At 42.7% G+C, this 21,476-nt stretch overlaps 1 protein-coding gene across 4 annotated transcripts in view; it reads left to right on the top strand.

Moving 5' to 3' along the window:
• The first annotated feature begins 3,436 nt into the window (after positions 1 to 3,436).
• TC2N (tandem C2 domains, nuclear) overlaps positions 3,437 to 21,476 on the top strand; it is a 70,783-nt gene continuing 52,743 nt past the window's right edge. For 2 of the 4 annotated variants that reach the window (XM_061613249.1, XM_061613247.1), the window contains exon 1: positions 3,574 to 3,824. In XM_061613249.1, coding sequence (XP_061469233.1) covers positions 3,789 to 3,824 — 36 coding nt within the window. In that variant the 5' untranslated portion in view covers positions 3,574 to 3,788. Of the gene's footprint in view, positions 3,455 to 3,572; positions 3,825 to 21,476 lie in introns of those variants that run through there. The other 2 variants (XM_061613248.1, XM_061613250.1) reach the window with 2 other exon arrangements.

Raw genomic sequence — 21,476 nt, 5'->3', positions numbered from 1 at the left:
GAGCAGACAGGTATGAGGGAGACAGTAAGTCACAAAGCGGTTTCCTCAATGTCCCCTCCCATCTCATCAAAGTATAGATTAACCCTTCGAGTTCAGGTTCTCAGTTACTGATAGACAGAGTCCTCCAACATAAACCCACTCCACTTTAATTTTTTATAATTAAAATTGTTAAGGGCCTCAACAGCCAATTCCCCCTTCCTCCACCCTACCTCTTCTTTCTCCCCCACCCCCTCAATTAGCACCTCAATGTTTTGGAGCAGCCTTGTTTTGCTTCCAGACTGACAGCACTCAACCACCTAAGGGTTAAGCTCAGTATTAGAAGGAATCAATGAGATGTGTAACAATACGTTGCAGTGTATCCTCACACATAGCAAGAATGAGGAAGTATACTCCAGCAGTTTTTGAAGCAGCCCTTCCTTGTTTGTCAATACTATTTTTGTCATACCCTTTCCTTATTTTGGGTCTTATCATGCATTTGTCAAGGAGAGCAGCCACTGTCACATAAATGAGCCTCGGGCTTGAAAGTTACAGATAAGATAAGAAAACCAGTAAGGTCTTGAGTAAGTGAGAGGAAACCAAAGTTGCCATTTCAGGTTTTGTAAGATGAGGCAATAGATTCACCAAAGTCCAAAGGCCTGCTATTGAATACAGTCAAAGCTACATGGGGGGCTGGGGGAGAAGTTGGATTTGAAGAGCATTTATTGCTGCTGGAGGTCGCTGATTCATAAGGTCGCCATAAGTCGCAGTCGACTTGGAGGTACATAACAACAACAAAGTCTTCAGGAGAACTAAAAATGCAACCAAAACAAGAGAAGCCAAAATGTAAATAATGTGATTTGTATCAATGGCATGTATGCCTTCTAGTGTTACTCGGGCCCATTTATAATCATATTGTTGCATACACCAGATTTTTCTGAGTGGTGAGGAACTCTGGGGCAAGCACTTATATTGGTTTGGCTTCTTTTGGAAGGACATCACTGGAGGTTGATTGTTTTTCTGTAATATTTGAAATTATTTACAAATATATATGTTGACATAACCATAGGTAGAAAAACAGGTTAAACACATTAGCAGACACTTAAAATCCACTGCTCTCACATCAGATCTCTAGGAAGACAGCAAGCACCTTACACACATCGGAAGCTGCCTTATACTGAGTCAGACTATTGTTCCATCTTCCTCAGTATTATCTACACTGACTAGCAGCAGCTCTTCAGGGTTTCAGACAAGGTCCTCTCCAAGTTCTATCTGGAGATGCTGGGGACTGAACCTGGAATTTTCTGCGTACAAAGCAGATGCTCTGCCACTGAGCTACAGCTGCTTTTACAGAGCCCAAAACTCAGCTCTCTGTGTCTATCCTTAGTCTGTTTCTACACATGCAGGTGGTTCACATATAACACTAAGACAAACCATGACTTACTATAAATGACTGTGAGGGCCACCAGATAGATGGTGGATGCTGTGCTACTTCCCAGGACTTCCTCCTGCTGCACTGCTGTGAACTAATCCATTATTTGGTTTAGTGTGTTGTCTGAATCTGGGCTGGTTGTTAGTCTTGCTTCAGACAAACCATAAGCCATAGGCAAGTTTTGCTCTTGGGTTTAGTTTGTGATCTCTCTGGAGGAGACAAATCAGGAGTCCGGGTTTGGATGACACACTAAGCCAGACCATGGCTGAGATCAGTGTTCTTCAACTTTGGGTGCCCAGATGTACTTGGACTACAACTTCCATAATCCCCAGCCAGCATCTGGGGACCCAAAATTGAAAAACACCGGCTTAGTTCATAGTAACACAACAGCAGGAGGATCAGGGGAGAAGCACAGCAACTGCAATATTCTCTTTGGGAACCTGGTTGCATTCAGCCAGTTTGGCTTAGCCTTATGAGCAAATTAACTCACAGACACCTTGTCCCTCCTCCTAGAGAGACAGCAGATCCTGATGAGTTATCTCTTCTGACCATCAACTTGCTATCTTAGCTCCCATGGAGATAAATCATCCAGGCTATCATAAGTTTTTTTTGTCAAGAAATTGTCTCATGGTATCGCCATATGATAGCTCTGCTCACAGAAATCCATATAACATTATGTTGAACCAGTGACAAGCTTCTACATATGCTCCTAATAAATAATCCCATGTGGTCTGAAATGGTGGTGGTGCTGTGGGGGGATTGTCACGACAATGGAACCAATTACCTAGAGAGTTAGTAGGCTCTCCAACACTGGAGACCTTCAAGAGGCAGCTGGACAGCTGCCTGTCAGGTATACTTTAAGTTGGATTCCTGCATTGCGCAGGGGGTTGGACTCGATGGCCTTATAGGCCCCTTCCAACTCTACTATTCTATGATTCTATGATCTCCCAAAACAATCTCTGCTGGAAACTGAAGTCCATACAATATAACTATGCCTTGGTTGTGGTCATCAGAAAGTGTTTATAATGCTACTGCTTAGATAAAGATAAATTATCTATCTTAGGTACTTCCAATTAGGAGAGATAAGCCCATTTAAAAAGTATAAATAACTGAAGCAACAGGGCTACCAGGTTTGTTAAAACATTTTGTTTATACACAAACCCAAGTCCCTTCAGGTTAGGTCAGCAAACCTGATTAGAGGAGGCAAAGCCCTTGTTTCCTCTGATTATCAATGAGCAACTGAGAGGCCACCTGACCTAAATACTACAAACTTGGAAATTTCATTATTTGCAGAATAAAAGTTATCTAGCTTTAGGGCCTATCAGAAAGGCTACTGCAACCGGTTAAAAAACTCAAAACAGCCAGGTAAGGAAGTTAAGTTTCATGCCTCAGGAATCAATTAAAGACGAGCAGCCTTCGCTACACCTACCTGTAACCTTTCTGGGGAGAAAAGCAGGTCTGTTTCTGTGCAAGAGTTGAAAGCAAGAAAAATAAAAATAAAAACCCATGCACATGCCACCTGAAAGCCTGCTGCGTTACTTATGAGAGGAACAGAGTTTGCATGCGGGTTTTTAGACGTACCTGATGCAGGTTGGAGGGAAGAGGTCTAACTGAGAAAACAATACTCGGAGCGGGGAGGGGGAGTGTATGCTAAAATGGAAAGGTCAAGTTGCGCGCCCGACAGAGGGCTAGAAAGCGGGCAGTGCGAACCAAGAGACAAGGGAAAGCACCTTTGCATTTGCCAAAAACATATGGGGGGATCGCTCCCGGCTCGGGCCCCAGCGTTGATTCGGCGCCTGCAAAGACAAAAGGGCGGACAGAGCCCCAGTTTACAAGGATACGGCTACGTACACCGCGAAGGATTTCTGTGTTTTACTAACACGCAACATTTGGCGACAAAAGCATTTTGTGTGTAAGGCAGTAGATTGCTTAGGAGAGGAGGAAGAGTCAGGAGGAGGAGGGTAAAGCCGCCTCAGTAGTACACCCTGGCGGGGAAAGACCCAGTTCACCGGTGAGTGAGCTGGACAGGAAAAGGTAGCAAGCAAGGTAAGGAGGAAAAAGGAGGTGAAGCCACCCCATCGCAGCCGCTTCGCTCCTCTGAGGCTGCAGGTGCGCATGCGCGGCCCTCTCTTGCCCTCCCCGCTCCCCGCTCCCCGCTCCCCCCTCCCCGTCGGAGAAGTTTGGAGCGTCCTAGTCTGTTTTCCTCCACGTGGGAAGAGGAACAAGTCTTTCCACCCCCCGCCCCCGATCAGGGCGCTGACAGCGAAGGCTGGCGGCGGCATAACGCGCCCTGGGGAGGAGCCAGGCGCTTCTGCCTGGAAGGCTGGGTGGCTCGCTGAGCTGCCCGGTGGACAGCCCCAGGACGGTCTCGGAGGAAAAGATGAAAGGAACTAACCGACGTGGGCTCGTGGCTGAGGTAGACCCATTGCCCCGCTGTACCAAACAACAACTCCCTGGGTACTTGTACAGGGTGGTGGTGGGTCTTGTGAATGAGGGACGGCTGGAAAGGAATGGGGCTTAGGTGGTCTTGCTGCCGACTTCAAAAAAATATGGTCCATCTGATTTGGAATGAAAAGTAAAAGTTTAACAGCTGCACAATTTCCCCGACATGAATATGTAGTGATTGGGGGCGGGAGGGGATGCGGCATCTGTTTGATTTCTGCCTGTCAGGACATTATTAATGGAAAATGTGCTGGAAGGAAAGGTATTGATTCAGCAAGCAGACTGGCTTTTCTTCTGGTTACGATTTATTCAAGTCTTCCTTCTCTCTTCATCTGTAGTTCTTCAAGTGAAAGTTAGTACTTAAGCACTTTCATTGATTGATTTTTTAAAATTATGATTACATTTATATCCTACCTTATCTACAAGGACCTCACAGTGGCACACATGCTTTCTCTCAGTCTCCAGTTTATGCTCATGTCAACTGTGTAAGATAGGTTAGGCTGAGAGAGAGTGACTGACCCACGGTTACCCAGTTGGCTTCATGGCCGAGTCATTGATTCCTAATGCACCGGTGTAAATTAAAACATAATAGTTTAAAGCTCAGCTCTAGAAACTGCATGTAATACTTTTGTGTAAAGTGTCCAGAACGTAATATTAATTCTTAAAATCCCTTAGTGTAGATTTATTCAGCTCCTGTTTGTGTTAAATTCCTGGCAAGTACATTAAAGCAAATGTAATGTTAAAGTTCACTCACTAATACAGAATAATTTAATACTATATTCTAAATTTCTGTAATCTGCCCTGGGACCTACTGGTGAAGTGCGGACAATTAATATAAATATTATAATATTTTCTTTGTATTAATTCTTCAAATGCTAGCTCTCTAATCTAGATACTGTTAAGTTTTTCTAAAACCTTGCTAAAATCAATGGTGCTGAAAGGAGTCTTAACTTCTCCCATTGATGTCAGTGGGGCAAGAGGTCTGTGCTTACAAGGTTTGATATAAATGGGAAACTAACTGGCTAAAGCTTTAATTGCAGTTTGACAGAGTAATCCTAACTGGTATGATAATGCTGGTGTGTCTCCTGTGTAAATTAAACTGCATCCTAACTGTGTCTGGTCAGGGTGTGTGTGGTTTAGAAGGTTTAGAGGGGTTTAGAAGGTTTAGGGGGCACTCCAAACCTTTATTTTCTGCCCTTCCATTGACTCTTATGGAATGAATTCAGTTGCATCTGCATTTTGGATAGTGTAAGTTACACCGAACTTTGTGGGCAGGGCCACTGAATGAAGAGAGTTAGGATACAGTGCAACTTTGTTTCTCTCTTTCTGCCCGTGGCATACCCATTCCCCACCCTTGACATGCTCCCTTTTTCACCCTCCGCACCACCTTAACTTCTGCTGGCTTAACTTTACACAGGATAAGGTGATATGCTGGGGTAAATTGTTTAAATTGGTGTAAGGTCAACTCAGCAAGGGTGTTGCATCCTAACCTCCTAGCTGGTCTACCTGTGGATCTCTGGAAACAGGCTTTTATATCTACTGATACTACTGCATGGAAAGTAAGAGTTCAGTAAATTAGTTCAGTAAATTAATATTTTAAAAAATCTTCTTTTGGCATCTGTTAGAGCATAGACTAGGTCTGTTTTGTTCCAGATAAAGATAGAATGTTATCATATTGAAGTATTTTTTCTCTGACATTGATATCAGGGCAGAGCAATCCTTTGTATGTTTACTTGGAAGTAAGCCTCATTTGTTCAGTGGATCAGGTAACTGGGCACAGGACTGCAGCCTTAATTAGCAAAGCAAATGCATCTTGCATAAATATTTTTGTCTACCAGCCCAGACATCTTTCATTCAAAATTACAGTGGTGGGGAGTTGTGATATCAGAACATTCCGTTCTAGTGCTAGACCATATTCTTGTGCACACATTTTGAGCACCTGGTCAGTTGGGTGTGTTCAAGTGTATCTAGTTATTTGACGTAGCTCATTAAAATCAGACCAGTTCAGTTCAAACTAGTCTTGTAGCTTTAAGTTAAACTCTGGGCACATTCCTGTCGTCTTGATGCAGTTTTACTAGTAGAGTCCTGGCTGCTTTATCATATCACTTTGCATATCTGAGAGTTAAACTAAGGCTGGCTGTCTTGGTTGCTTGTGAAAAATCTCATTTAAGTGCTTTGTTAATAAAATTTGCCCAATTTTGTAAAATTATATTGATACTAATTTTGATACACTGATAATTATATACCACTGGTTCTTTCTGTCTTTGGACAATTGATGATATCCAGTACTGCCACTGCACATGTGGAACAGAATATCCATCAATATAAGGGAAGTGGAGGCAGTTCTCATCTATTCCCGGTCCGGTTGTAGCCCCTTATGTCCCCCACTCTCTATGCTGTTCTGGAGGATTCTGCAACCTTCTGGAAGAGATTTTTTGGGACATCAGGGGCTGCAGCTGGAAAGGGGAATTATAAAATATCACTTCCCCTTCTCTTACATCAGCAGATGCCTCTACTAGATCAAAAGCCCTTCCTCCAGTGCATTGGCAGCATTGGATATCACTGCAAGTTTTAAATGAAATGAGTTGTCGTAGGATATCTTTTTCTGTTTTGTTTTGTGAAATATGCTATGGTTGTTTCAATGAACAAACCATAAGCAACACATTTTGTCAATATGATTGGTTTGTTTCCAAAATATCCAGGAAATATTCACCACTAATGTTGCTAGAAAGTAGATTTTTAAAATCAAACTATAATTTTAATATACAGTATTCTAGATAAATGTTGGCTATATTTTTTCTTTTTTTTGCTCGAAACTTCTAATGACAACTTCCCACTATTTTTCATGTAGTATACAAAATACATTTTATTTAATTCAACAGAAATTCTAACTAGTGCCTTTTTTTAATGTGGATCACTTTTATGCTGGCTTTCACCTGAATCAAAGACCATATAATGAAGCATAATAGATGCATTCACTTCCATTTACCACATCTGCCACTTCCTCTGCATGCTTCCTTATCCAACTGAATGAATATATTTACAGGTCATGGAACAGTGTTATCAGCAGAATAATTGTAGTGCATGAATTGGGTGTTTGCCTAATGCAGTGTTAGAAATGTGTATGGAATAACTCTGTTAGTTGTTACTGGGTAAAGTTAGGGCTTTTTAGTATTTCCAAATATTTTGGTGGTATTCTTTCCACTTGAAAGATTAAGCCAATGCAATACAATGCGAACAGTCACCTTGGGGTTAAAACTTATTCACCTTTGGCCTTCTTGACTTCTTGGTGATGTTGAGCTTCTGTGTTCTGCAATTTTTGTTTGTTTTTGTTTGAACCATCATGCTTATTAAAGGAGTCTGGTTGACCTTTCAGTTTTATGGTTACCTGGTGAATCAAGTTTTCCCTTCCTTATTTTCAACTGTTTTTCTAGCTTTCCCTATTTCAAAGGCCCACAAAGAATCTTAGTTCTGTTTTGACATTGTTTGGAGTGGCCAAAGCTTACTGTATTTTTCATATATGATGTCAAGTGTGAACAGATGGACAGATTAAGATGGTCTGCCCCCGGAGACTAATGGAATCCATTGTATTCCTGAATGCCCCGGCGGATTTTCCAGTAGATAGAGCAAGTGACCCTGTTGAAGTCCTTGTCATGCTGAGGAACAGCGAGGCACATCGGGCTCCTGACACGGTTGGCCCCGAGTGCCCTCTCCGGCATTGTGGAGCCTGGTTTGCAACCTGGTACACGGGTGAGTTAAGGGCAATGAAACAGGCTGGATGATAGCTAGAGCGCAAGTGGCGAAAGATGTGCCATGAGGCTGATCGGGCATGAGTAAAATGTCATATTCATGCCTACTGCGCGGCAGTGAGGGTGGTGAAGAAGACCCTCTTCTCTGCCTCCATCGCATCCTCAAGTAGCTGTCCAGTGGAACTATTATGTGTTGTCAGGGGTCTGTTGACATCAACTCCAGGAAATAGAGTTTTAGACCCTTTGGAGGCCCACTGTGAATTGTTTGCAAGGCACTTTGAGGGTAAAGTTGCTCACCTCTATAGCAATCTTGATGCCTCATCCACATCTACTGTAATCCCCAGTGAGGTGTCCAGTGCAACATCTGCTGCAACATCTTGGGAACAGTTTCAGTTGATATGGCCTGATGATGTGGGCAAGGTGATTGCGATGGTGCGGCCAGCAACGTGTCCTCTCGACCCTTGCCCTTCTTGGCTTATTAAAGCTTGCTGAGGGGGTTTGACCAAGTGGATCCAGGGTGTGGTCAACACACTGTTTCAGGAGGGAGTGTTTCCAGCTGCCCTAAAAGAGGTGGTGATTCCATGCTCCTGAAGAAGCCCACCCTGGACCCAATGGTTTGCAGCAATTACTGTCTGGTTGCAAATACCCCCTTTTTAGAGAAGGTGATTGAGAGGGTTGTGGTGCAGCAATTGCAGGTACTCTGGAATGAAACAGATTATCTTGACCCATTCCAGTCTGGGTTCAGGCCTGGTTATGGGACTGAATCGGCCTTGGTTGCCCTGATGGATGACCATTTTTGGGAGAAGGACAGGGGGAGTACAACCCTGTTATTCTTACTTGATCTTTCAGTGGTATTTGATACCATTGACCATGGTATCCTTCTGGGCCGACTTGGTGAGATGAGTATTGCAGGCACTGTTTTACAGTGGTTCCTATTCTATATCCAGGGTCGTTTTCAGAGAATAGCATTGGGTGATTGTCTTTCGATTCCCTGGCAATTGTGCTGTGGGGTGCTGCAGGGTAACATCTTGTCCCCCATACTGTTTAACATCTATATGAAACCCTTGGGAGTGGTCACCAGGAGATTTGGCGGGAAGTGTCAGCAGTATGCTGATGATACCCAGCTCTATTTCTCGGTAATATCTGAATCAGGAGAGGCCATGCAAGCCCTGGACAGGTGCCTGGACTCTGTGGTGGGTTGGTTGAGGGCCAATAAATTGACTCCCAAACCTAGCAAGACGGAGATGCTGTGGGTTGGTGGTTCCCAAACTTGGATAATTGGTTAGTTGCCTGCTTTGGATGGGGTCGTACTCCCTCTGAAAGAGCAGGTTTGTAAGCTGGGGGTGCCCCTGGGTCCATCATTGTCACTGGAGGCCCAGGTGACCTCCATGGCTAGGAATGCCTTTCACCAGCTTTGGATGGTAAGACAGCTGCAGCCGTTTCTGGACAGGGATAGCCTGACCACTGTTGTCCATGCACTGGTAACCTTCAGGTTGGATTACTGTAATGCGCTCTATGTGGGGCTACCCTTGAGGTTGGTCTGGAAGCTGCAGCTGGTGCAAAATGCGTCAGCAAGACTGTTCACTGGAGCAGGTTATCGCCAACATGTCACTTCACTACTGAAAGAATTGCACTCGCTACCTATTAATTCAAGGTTCTAGTTTTGGTGTATAAAGCCATATACATCTTGGGACCAGGATACCTGAAAGACCGTCTTATCCCTTGCATACCCAGTCGATCACTGTGCTCTGCGGGTGAGGGCCTCCTGCAGATACCATCTTATCAGGAGGTCCGTTCTGCACAACATAGGAAATGGACCTTTAGTGTAGTGGCACCTACTCTGTGGAATTCCCTCCCCTTAAATATTATGACAGGCACCATCTCTGTTATCTTTTTGGTGCCTACTGAAGACCTTCCTCTTTCAACAGGCCTTTTAAGTTGAGACCTCATCAGAATCTGCATCAGTGTTGGATTAAACCTTTTTTAAAAAAAACTATGTTTTTAAACATTTTTTAAAATATGTTTTTTAAAGATGTTTTTAAAGATGTTTTAATATATTTTAAAGTCCATTTTTATGATGGTTTAAATTGTTTTTAGTGGTTTTGTTTGCCGCCCTGGGCTCCTACTTGAAGAAAAGGTGGGATATAAATCAAATAAATAAATAAACAGGTAAAGTTGAAGCTCCCTAATGAAAGCAGGGTTTGCAGGCACTGCCAACCAGCTGATCAGTGGCACCTAAAAGCACTGTGCCTTCGCCTGAGTGGTTTGATTTCAGACTGTGGGCAAAAGAAAACTCTTCATTTGACATCATGTTGATTTCAGGCAATTCATAGGTGGGCACTCTGCCCATCTGTCAACATGGCTGATGGGAGTGACGATCCAGCCTACTGGTACTTCACCCCTATTCCAGTATTACTAACTAGAAATTTAGACTAGGATCAGTCTTAAAAATATTTCCTAATTTTGTTCCTTACAATGAGACAGGACCTCCACATAGGTTCCCTCTATGAATCTTGTAAAAGTATGTGCTGACAAAACACCAGTGTACTACAAGTAGAAAATGGGACAGTTTAAAAAACACACTGTACATTGGAAACAGGAGACCTCTTAACAAACAATTAAATGTCCCACATGGAGTGCTACTGGGTCTATGCACCAGCCATTCAACAAGCTGATTTTGCTTCCTATTAGTTCCACAGAAGTACACTGACTGTATTTTCTCAGAAATTCAAGTTGCCCTTGATCTTGTAGGCATTTAGTTTCACAGGTGCGCATCCCATACACACCCACCCACCCATTGAGTGTAAGCTGATCATAACATAATCAGTTGAATCTGACATTCATGGCATGTGACATTCTTTATGACGTGAAGTGATTTTAAAAAAGTCAAGATTGGACTATGGCCAATATGCTGTTACCAGACGTTCCTGGTTTTCTGCTACAAATTTATTTATCGTGCTCATTCTGGCACGTATCTCTTCTCTCTCTTTCCTCCATGGAGTTTAGGAATGGAGGTAAGAGATAATTTCTCACCTTGTGCTGTGCTTCAACAGTGCTCTGAGAGACTCAAAAGCCCAGCGTCCTGTCTGAGAAATGTAAGGTATACTTGGGAACAAAGATCTTGCACTAATTGTGATTTGTAAGAACTGTACAAATTATTACTTTTATAATAGGGGAATGTGTTACAGATTCTTGGCGCCGCTCTTGTCTCTCCAGATGTGAAGTGTTCTCATAATTAACTAGAGTATTTAAAATTATTTATGAAAATTTCCACTACCTGCTTTTTCTATTTGGTTGGGACTCGACTGCAAACTGGGGTGTTATTTGCATAGAACTATGGTGTGACTGTATGACTAGAAGCAGAATGCAGCTGTGTCTTTGACCTAAAAACACACACATGCACACAGGGTTATGTTTGCAGTTCCATGCAGGCAATAAAGCCAGGAGGTCTGTGTTTGGATTGACAGGTCAGAAGTTGGAGAAAATGGGATAATGCCAGAAATGGAGCGTTCCACCCCCCCACCCCCCGAAAGTAGGGTCATGAAATATTTCAAACTGTTTAAAACTAAAAGGAGGAAGGTATTTGAAGAAGTTGTGGTGCTGGTAGTAACTGAAGAACCCTCTCCTAATATTTTATTTCTTGGCAAAGAGCATTATGAGGAATGTAAGAGGGAAAGTATAGAACACCGTAACAGGTAATTATGCAATCAGCAGCCTAAAGAGGAAGTTAGTTCCTAGCCAAAAGCAGTTAGTGGCTTGCTTGCATAATCAGGGATAAGAACGAGCAGACCTATAAAGCCCAGTATCACAACTGGATGTCTTCATATAGTCTAATATATAAGAAAAATAATCCTACACTTGCCCATTGCCACAGAATGCCTTTCCCAGTAGCTGAGTTAATTATAAATGGTTTATGAAGAGGTGATATTTAAGCAAAGTTACATAATTTCATCCTATGGCAATGTGTTTCTTGTATGAAGCAGCTAATAGGAAAGTTTTATTTTTGTGGATTGGTTTTTGTTTTTACTTTGTTTTTCCCCCCTTCTTTGTACAGCAGCTTTCAATTTGCTGCTTGTAGGCTCTCTTCCAATAAAATTATTTGAACACCTAAGTAATTATTCTGTGCTGGGATCTTTTTCCATTAGAGAAGATTCAAAGTCCCTCATGTTCTTTTTCTGCAAATAAAAATTAAATTGCAAATTAAATTGCTTTGAGCCCTGATTTCGCTGAAGTTAGTCATAACTAAGAGAGTGGGTTTTGTAAGAAAGGAAGCCAAGGAGATTGAATTGGAACATATGAGCGGATACAGGAGAAGTTGAAACTGGGTTGGACAGCCTGAACAATTGAGGTAGTGTTGCATAGGATTAGGACAAGGGAGGGCTACTAGCAAATTAAGCTACCTAATAAAGGGTGATAATAGCACAATTGTGGTGGATGTCAAGAGTCAGTGAGCACATCTAGTATATCTTGTCTGACAGAAAGGAATGTGTAAGAGAACCACGACATGGGTATAGACTTCAAGAAAAGGTACAATCAGGCCTTTGAAACAAGGAAGAATGAAATGGAGGCAAGCTCCACACTAGGAATGGAAAGATCTGTCAATTTCCGTTCTGTCAGTTTCTCATTTTTCCAATCTTAAATTCAGTTCCCAACATTTCTTCAGCAATTTGTTTAAAAAAAAAATCATGAGAATTCTCCAGCATTTTAGTGCAAATGCCTCCTTACAAACATGCTTTTGTAGACAGTTTTGATTAATATACACTTTTTTGCAAGCAATTTCTCATCATAAAATGTGTTTTGTTATATTTTCATTCATATTCATTTTTATGCACACTTTCCCCTAAAATATGCATTTTTGTAAACATTGGTTGGCAAACTGTATTGCAAAGTTTGATTCAGTGTGCATTTCGAAGGGAGGCTGTGTTTCAGATCTCATATTGTTTCGGAAAGTGCAAATCTGATGGATCCGGCTTGAAATGCAAACTGAATCTAATTTCTCACTCATCTCTATTCCACACAGATAAAAGTAGCATGTCCTGAATGCTTCTTTTGTGTGCCTGGTATGAAGCAAGTCATGTCCGGACTCTTTGTGTGTGTATTGTTTCTAACATTTGTACTCTGGCTTTCTTTTGTAATACTCAGGATACTTAACAAAGAACAACATAAAGTCCAGAAATAACCCTTTTTAAAAAAAATCAAAAACAAAGGAAGGCAACCAAAATGATTGAGGGGCTGGAGCAAGCAAAGCTGCAAGCTGCAATGGGATTGGTAAAAAGAAAGCTGAAAAACAAAGTCCAGAGGGTCCAGAGGGTCACATCACTTGAAAATGCTTGGAAGTTGTTTAAAAACACTATATTAGAAGCTCAACTGGAGTGCATACCGCAGATCAGAAAAGGTACCACCAGGGCCAAGAAGATGCCAGCATGGTTAACGAGCAAAGTCAAGGAAGCTCTTAGAGGCAAAAAGTCTTCCTTCAGAAAATGGAAGTCTTGTCCGAATGAAGAAAATAAAAAAGAACATAAACTCTGGCAAAAGAAATGCAAGAAGACAATAAGGGATGCTAAAAAAGATTTTGAGGAGCACATTGCTAAGAACATAAAAACCAACAACAAAAAATTCTATAAATACATTCAAAGCAGGAGACCATCTAGGGAGGCGATTGGACCCTTGGATGATAAGGGAGTCAAAGGTGTACTAAAGAACGATAAGGAGATTGCAGAGAAGCTAAATGAATTCTTTGCATCTGTCTTCACAGTGGAAGATATAGGGCAGATCCCTGAACCTGAACTAACATTTGCAGGAAGGGATTCTGAGGAACTGAGACAAATAGTGGTAACGAGAGAGGAAGTTCTAAGCTTAATGGACAATATAAAAACTGACAAATCACCGGGCCCGGATGGCATCCACCCGAGAGTTCTCAAAGAACTCAAATGTGAAATTGCTGATCTGCTAACTAAAATATGTAACTTGTCCCTTGGGTCCTCCTCCGTGCCTGAGGACTGGAAAGTGGCAAATGTAACACCAATCTTCAAAAAGGGATCCAGAGGGGATCCCGGAAATTACAGGCCAGTTAGCTTAACTTCTGTCCCTGGAAAACTGGTAGAAAGTATAATTAAAGCTAGATTAACTAAACACATAGAAGAACAAGCCTTGCTGAAGCAGAGCCAGCATGGCTTCTGCAAGGGAAAGTCCTGTCTCAGTAACCTATTAGAATTCTTTGAGAGTGTCAACAAGCATATAGATAGAGGTGATCCAGTGGACATAGTGTACTTAGACTTTCAAAAAGCGTTTGACAAGGTACCTCACCAAAGGCTTCTGAGGAAGCTTAGCAGTCATGGAATAAGAGGAGAGGTCCTCTTGTGGATAAGGAATTGGTTAAGAAGCAGAAAGCAGAGAGTAGGAATCAACGGACAGTTCTCCCAATGGAGGGCTGTAGAAAGTGGAGTCCCTCAAGGATCGGTATTGGGACCTGTACTTTTCAACTTGTTCATTAATGACCTAGAATTAGGAGTGAGCAGTGAAGTGGCCAAGTTTGCTGACGACACTAAATTGTTCAGGGTTGTTAAAACATAAAAGGGATTGTGAAGACCTCCAAAAAGACCTCTCCAAACTGAGTGAATGGGCGGAAAAATGGCAAATGCAATTCAATATAAACAAGTGTAAAATTATGCATATTGGAGCAAAAAATCTTAATTTCACATATACGCTCATGGGGTCTGAACTGGCGGTGACCGACCAGGAGAGAGACCTCGGGGTTGTAGTGGACAGCACGATGAAAATGTCGACCCAGTGTGCGGCAGCTGTGAAAAAGGCAAATTCCATGCTAGGGATAATTAGGAAAGGTATTGAAAATAAAACAGCCGATATCATAATGCCGTTGTATAAATCTATGGTGTGGCCGCATTTGGAATACTGTGTACAGTTCTGGTCGCCTCATCTCAAAAAGGATATTCTAGAGTTGGAAAAGGTTCAGAAGAGGGCAACCAGAATGATCAAGGGGATGGAGCGACTCCCTTACGAGGAAAGGTTGCAGCATTTGGGGCTTTTTAGTTTAGAGAAAAGGCGGGTCAGAGGAGACATGATAGAAGTGTATAAAGTGGAGACCATCCGGGTTCCGACTCATAGGGAAGCCCGGAGAGTGGTGACAAGATCTAGGGCCTTCTCAGTGGTGGCCCCTGAACTATGGAATGGTTCTCCCGAGGAGGTGCGCCTGGCGCCGACACTATCATCTTTTCGGCGCCAGGTTAAAACCTTTCTCTTCTCTGAGGCATTTTAATTCCTGTTAATTCTAAATTATTATATTTTGATTTTAGACTGTACAGTTTTGTGTACAGTTTTGTATTGTGATATACTGTATTGTGTTATTTTTATTGTATTTTTAATGTTCACCGCCCAGACAGCTGTTGCTAGTTGGGCGGTATATAAGCTTAATTAAATAAATAAAATAAATAAATTATGCATGGTGTGGAGCAGTGGGTCCCGACCTGGGGGCTGGGACCCCCAGGGGGGCCGTGAAGTAATCCAGAGGGGGCCGTGAACATTAAAGAAATGAATTATTTATTAATTTTTTTAAGAAGTCTTCACTCCTTCTATACTGTCTGCTTTCCAGTGCTGCTGCAGATGACACCTCCCCCTTGCTCCAAATGAGAGGGGAGGCCTTTTGCTGAAGCACCAGAGCGTCTTTCAGGCACACTAAGGGCAGGCATCTGCCTATAAAATACATGGCAGATGCCAAAGGAGACTGAGGGTGGAGCTACCAGGAAGAAGAGGGGATTACTATCACTGATTCCCGTCTCCTTGCACTGCCGCTACTGGCAACACCCTTACTTAGAATGAGAGGAGAGGACTTTTTGTGAAGCAAAAAGAAACAAGCCTGCAAAAAAAGGCTGCTTTCCCCCTTGCTTCCTGGCAGCCAGCCTGCCTCCCTGGAGGGAGGGGGTCACAAAAAAAATTCAGCTTATAAAGGGGGTCCCGTGCTCATCAACGTTGGGAACCACTGGTGTGGAGCAAGCAGATAGAGGTTTCCCCCCTCACAAATATTAGAACCGCGTGTCATCCAATGAAGATCAATGGTGGGAGATTTAGGATAGACAAAAGGAAGTTGTCTTCATACATTGTTTAATTAAACTGTGGAATTTGCTGCAATAACGGGATGGCCACCAACCTAAGCTCCCTTCAGTCAGTTAGGGTCACAGAGAGAAAGCAAGCAAGCAAACCTGCGGAGAGTTTGTGTGTTAGGCTTCTATGATGCAGACATTCCTTCAGTGTGTGGACAGTGTCAGGGTGGGGCCAGCAGGGGACACAACAGGAAGGCCAGCAGGTGCAACACTGCTCTCTTTCTCTGTGAGATCTTGTGTGGATATTATAATGAGTGAACACCATCAACCGGCTACTAGTCATGATATAACTATATACCAGTTAAGAGTTTTTCTGTGCTGCCTTCTGGCCAAAAAGTTCCCTAGGCATCTCACAAAGGTTAAAGTAAATACAAAATTCAAGCAACAAAATTTAAGACCACAAAATCCCAATAACATCCTTTAAAAAAAAACCCAGCTAAAAGCCAAATACATCTATCCTGTCTAAAGGATATCAGAGAGCGAGAGGGGTAAACCATCAGACAGCCACGTTATACAGGTCACAAACAGGGGGATGGGATAGAGCAGGTTGAAGAGCATGACCTTCGATGGTCCAAACATAGCCTCTCCCCTGCAGCAGTACTACCTTCATGGTCAGGGGGAGCATGCCTCTGATTGCTAGTTGCTGGGAACAACAGTGTCTATTTGTGGGCTTCCAGTGTGGTCTCCGTGGGAAACAAGATGCTGGATTGCATAGGCCTTTAGTTTGATCCATCAGGGATGCTCTTATGCAAAATGATCTACCGTTGGAATCAGGATTCCAAGAAAATGCATACTCATTCTTTGCTCCTCTGGCAGAGTAGTAGGAGGCAAATTCCACAGAGCCAATGTCCCTATTTCTGCTATTGTTCATTGGGCTTGTGTTCAGCCCACCATCCCATAAAACAAATGCTTGTGCTTCTGTCCCTCACTCCCAGAATCACATGTTCTTACCAGCTGGGCCCAATATTACGTGTACAGGAATTCACAGACAGCCGTTTGTCTCGTTTTGGCATAACCCTTGTATTTAGTTAACAAACAGCTTGGCTGTGGTGTCTTTCTTTTCACTGCCTGGATTTCTGTGTTCATGAAGTATGCAAGTGTTGAAGGAGAACAGAAATGCTGGCACTGAACTTCTTGCCCTAAACTATCTTTAGTTTAATTTTTGCCATTGTGCCAGAAAGCAGCAGTCCTTAAGTGATGTTTGTATGCTGCTGTAAATTTGTAGCTGCATTTTTTTAATTGGTGGTTTTATTCTATTTATACTTTTTTTTAAAAAATTAATGGTTATATCTGCTTTATTATCATTTATTTATATAGTGTCATCAGATGCACTTGGTACTGTATTATTTATTTATTTATTTATATTTAATTAAGCTTATATACCGCCCGACTAGCAACAGCTCTCTGGGCGGTGAACATTAAAAATACAATAAAAATAACACAAAACTGTACACAAAACTGTAGTCTAAAATCAAAATATAATAATTTACAATTAACAAGAATTAAAATGCCTCAGAGAAGAGAAAGGTTTTAACCTGGCGCCGAAAAGATGATAGTGTCGGCGCCAGGCGCACCTCCTCGGGGAGACCATTCCATAGTTCGGGGGCCACCACTGAGAAGGCCCTAGATCTTGTCACCACTCTCCGGGCTTCCCTATGAGTCGGAACCCGGAGGAGGGCCTTCGTAGTAGACCGTAGTGTACGGGCCGGTTCATATCGGGAGAGGCGTTCCGACAGATATCGTGGTCCCGCACCGTATAAGGCTTTATAGGTAAGTACCAACACTTTGAATCTGGCCCGGAAGCATATTGGAAGCCAGTGCAAACGGGCTAGCACAGGTGTTATGTGCTCAGACCGCTTAGTTCTTGTTAGCAGTCTCGCTGCCGCATTTTGCACTAGCTGTAGCTTCCGAATCGTCTTCAAAGGTAGCCCTATGTAAAGCGCATTGCAGTAGTCCAGACGCGAGGTTACCATAGCATGTACCACTGATGAGAGGTCCTCCTTACTCAGATAGGGACGTAGCTGGGCTACCAACCGAAGTTGGTAGAACGCATTCCGGGCCACCGAGGCTACATGAGCCTCAAGTGTGAGGGAAGAGTCTAAGATGACTCCCAGACTACACACCTGTTCCTTTAGGGGGAGTGTAACCCCATCCAGGACAGGGTATATATCCACCATCCGATCAGAGAAACCATCCACCAACAGCATCTCAGTCTTCTCAGGATTGAGTCTCAGTTTGTTAGTTCTCATCCAGTCCATTGTCGCAGCCAGGCAACGGTTCAGCACGTCGACTGCCTCACCTGAAGAAGATGTAAAGGAGAAGTAGAGCTGCGTGTCATCAGCATACTGATGACAACGCACTCCAAAACTCCTGATGACCGCCCCCAGCGGCTTCATATAAATGTTAAAAAGCATGGGAGACAGAACCGAACCCTGCGGGACCCCACATTGGAGAACCCACGGTGTCGAGCAATGTTCCCCAAGCACTATCTTCTGGAGACGACCCGCTAAGTAGGAGCGGAACCACTGGCAAGCAGTGCCTCCAACTCCTAATTCCGCAAGCCTCTCCAGAAGGATATCATGGTCAATGGTATCAAAAGCCGCTCAGAGGTCAAGGAGAATCAACAGAGTTACACTCCCTCTTTCTCTCTCCCGACATAGGTCATCAAACAGGGCGACCAAGGCAGTCTCAGTGCCAAAACCAGGCCTGAACCCCGATTGAAATGGATCTAGATAATCGGTTTCATCCAATAGCGCCTGGAGCTGGTCAGCAACCACACGTTCCAAGATCTTGCCCAGGAACGGAACATTGGCTACTGGTCTGTAGCTGCTGACATCCTCTGGGTCCAAGGAAGGTTTTTTCAGGAGTGGTCTCACTGCTGCCTCTTTCAGACAGCCAGGGACCACACCCTCTCGTAAAGAGGCATTAATCACTTCCTTGGCCCAGCCAACTGTTCCTTCCTTGCTAGTTTTTATTAGCCAAGAGGGGCAAGGATCCAGTACCGAAGTGGTCGCACGAACCTGTCCAAGCACCTTGTCCACGTCCTCGAGCTGAACGAACTGAAACTCATCCAACAAAACATGACAAGACTGTGCTCTGGACACCTCAGTAGGATTAACTGCTATTAAATAGGAGTCTAAGTCCCGGCGAATGCATGAGATCTTATGCTGGAAGTGTTCAGCAAATTTATTACATCGAGCTACCGATGTATCTGCCTGTACATAAAATAAAACAATAAAAACAAATCCCTGCACAAAAGGTGTACAATCTAAATATGTTTTATGTTTTTACATTGCTTGGTAAACTTAGAAAAAAAGTGGTTAATAATCCAGTAAATTTTCATATTTTCAGCCTAATGGTTTTGTTGAAGTTCTCCCCTATGAAATTGCTTTCCTATAGGGGCCAAAACATGGAAGCATATAAGTGTAAATTGTGCAGTTGTCAATGGGATGTTCAAACATGAGATAATACAGGTATTTATAAACTGCTCTACATTGTTGGGCACACCCCAATCTCCAGCGGTGAGAGACTTCCAAGGGTTCCAGTGGTTACATGTGTGTTTTATGTTGTATAAAACCCTGCGCATCAAGGGAAATGGTCTCTGCTTTCTGGCAGTGATTTGTGCAAGCAAAGCTGTTGCAAAAATGTGATGTTACTCTTGTGCACGTTGCTGCTGAGAAATGTCAGCAGCATCTGTGGTAAGCTGGGTCAGGTATTCCTTAGTTTAGTTTCATCCTTAGGACTGCTCAGACCACTACATGTGAAACAGTTTTGAAATGTGTGAACTTGCTTTATGGCAATGGTAGAGAACCTCTGGCCCACAGGCCTAATTAGACTTATTAGACTGCACAGGGTAGATATTTTGCTGGGTACGTACCATTGGATAAAATAGTGGCAGGTTGCTTCATCTTGTTGATAGATTCAAACTTTGTACAGTAGACTTCTTCCCATTGCTAAATCTAATACCATATCTCACTCTTATTTGGGATGAAGGTATAATTTACTAGTACTGTTATCCTTTTTAATACAAGTTGGTGATTCAAGCATGGATTCTTAGGATTGGATCAGCAAGCAGTTAATGTATAACCAGACAGTGTATGACTTTACAATGACAGACCTCCTTTCTTATGAGATTATGTTTAGCTCTTGATTATTTATGTTCTTTACAGATGGTTCCTATTATGTCCATTTTTACTTAATTAGTTGTTGAAAATATTTGCTTTACACTTCAAATATTTGTGACTTGTGTCTGGGAATAAAGTATTTGATAGTAAGTTTATCTGATTAATTTGTACGATTCGTTGGAATTGTTGGTCAAACAAATCTGGAAATTGTTAAGGTAATTATGTTCTCTAGTCTAATTATATTAAAGTAGTAATGATTAAATTCTTTCAGAGTGTGTCTGGAAGTCTTTTTTAAAACAACAACATGTGCTTTAGTTTTCATAGCATTTTTACTTTCTCTTCTTAGTTTTATTTTCACATCTATAAAAACATGTTTGAGTTGTATTTGGTCTAGCAGCCAGATAACAGGACAGCACTGAAACCCTGAACAGACAGCAGGGAGAAATTTGCTACGGAAAAATAATTGATCTTATCAAGAAGTACTATGACAGTGGGTGACTAAGTCAAGTCCCTATACTGGAATTGTGAAAATGAAGGGTTCTGATACATGTGTTTATATATAGAACCCATATGGCAGCTTACAAGTCAACATAAGACAATAAAATAGTGTAAATTATAATAGCAATAAAACACAGGGGCAAAAGAAGCAGATTGAAACTGCTGCTAAAAACCAATAAAATAACCTTAAATACCATTAAAAGTATGGGAACACTGTGGACTTTGCCTGGGGCCTAAAATATGGGGAAATAAGTCTAGGGAAAGGAATACATAATTTGAGCACCATCACAGAAAACACCTTCTTATTTATTTATTTATTATTTATTTTTATTTATTTTATTACATTTTTATACCGCCCCACTAGCATAGCTCTCTGGGCGGTGAACAACAAACAATACAAATATATACAATAAAATCCAATAATACCATACAGCAAAAATACAGAGAATGAAAAATCTAAAAACAATTACAACACACTTTAAAACTGAATTAAGTTAAATTAAAAGCCCTAGAAAAGAGGAAGGTTTTAACCTGGCGCTGAAAAGACAGCAGCGTCGGTGCCAAGCGCACCTCATCGGGGAGACTGTTCCACAGTTCGGGGGCCACCACTGAGAAGGCCCTAGTTCTTGTTACCACCCTCCGAGCTTCTCTGTGGGTCGGAGCTCAGAGGAGGGCCTTCGATGTCGAGCGCAGTGTACGGGCAGGTTCATATTGGGAGAGGCGTTCCAACAGGTATTGTGGTCCCGTGCCGTATATGGCTTTATAGGTCAAAACCAGCACTTTGAATCCGGCTCGGAAGCAAATTGGAAGCCAGTGCAAGCGGGCCAGAAGAGGTGTTATGCGTTCGGACCGCTTGGTCCTCGTTATCAATCTGGCAGCCACGTTTTGCACAAGCTGTAGCTTCCGAACTGTCTTCAGAGGCAGCCCTATGTAGAGCGCATTGGAGTAATCCAATCGCGAGGTTACCAGAGCATGTACCACTGATGTGAGGTCCTCCCTGCTCAGATAGGGACGTAGCTGGGCTACCAACCGAAGATGGTAGAACGCATTCCGTGCCACCGAGGCTACTTGAGCCTCCAGTGACAGGGAAGGATCTAAAAGAACTCCCAGACTACGAACCCGCTCCTTTAGGGGGAGT

The sequence above is a fragment of the Rhineura floridana genome, chromosome 2 (assembly GCF_030035675.1).
Source record: "Rhineura floridana isolate rRhiFlo1 chromosome 2, rRhiFlo1.hap2, whole genome shotgun sequence".
Lineage (NCBI taxonomy): Eukaryota > Metazoa > Chordata > Lepidosauria > Squamata > Rhineuridae > Rhineura > Rhineura floridana.
Note: the sequence above shows the minus strand (reverse complement) of the source record. Positions and strands in the feature narration are given on the sequence as shown.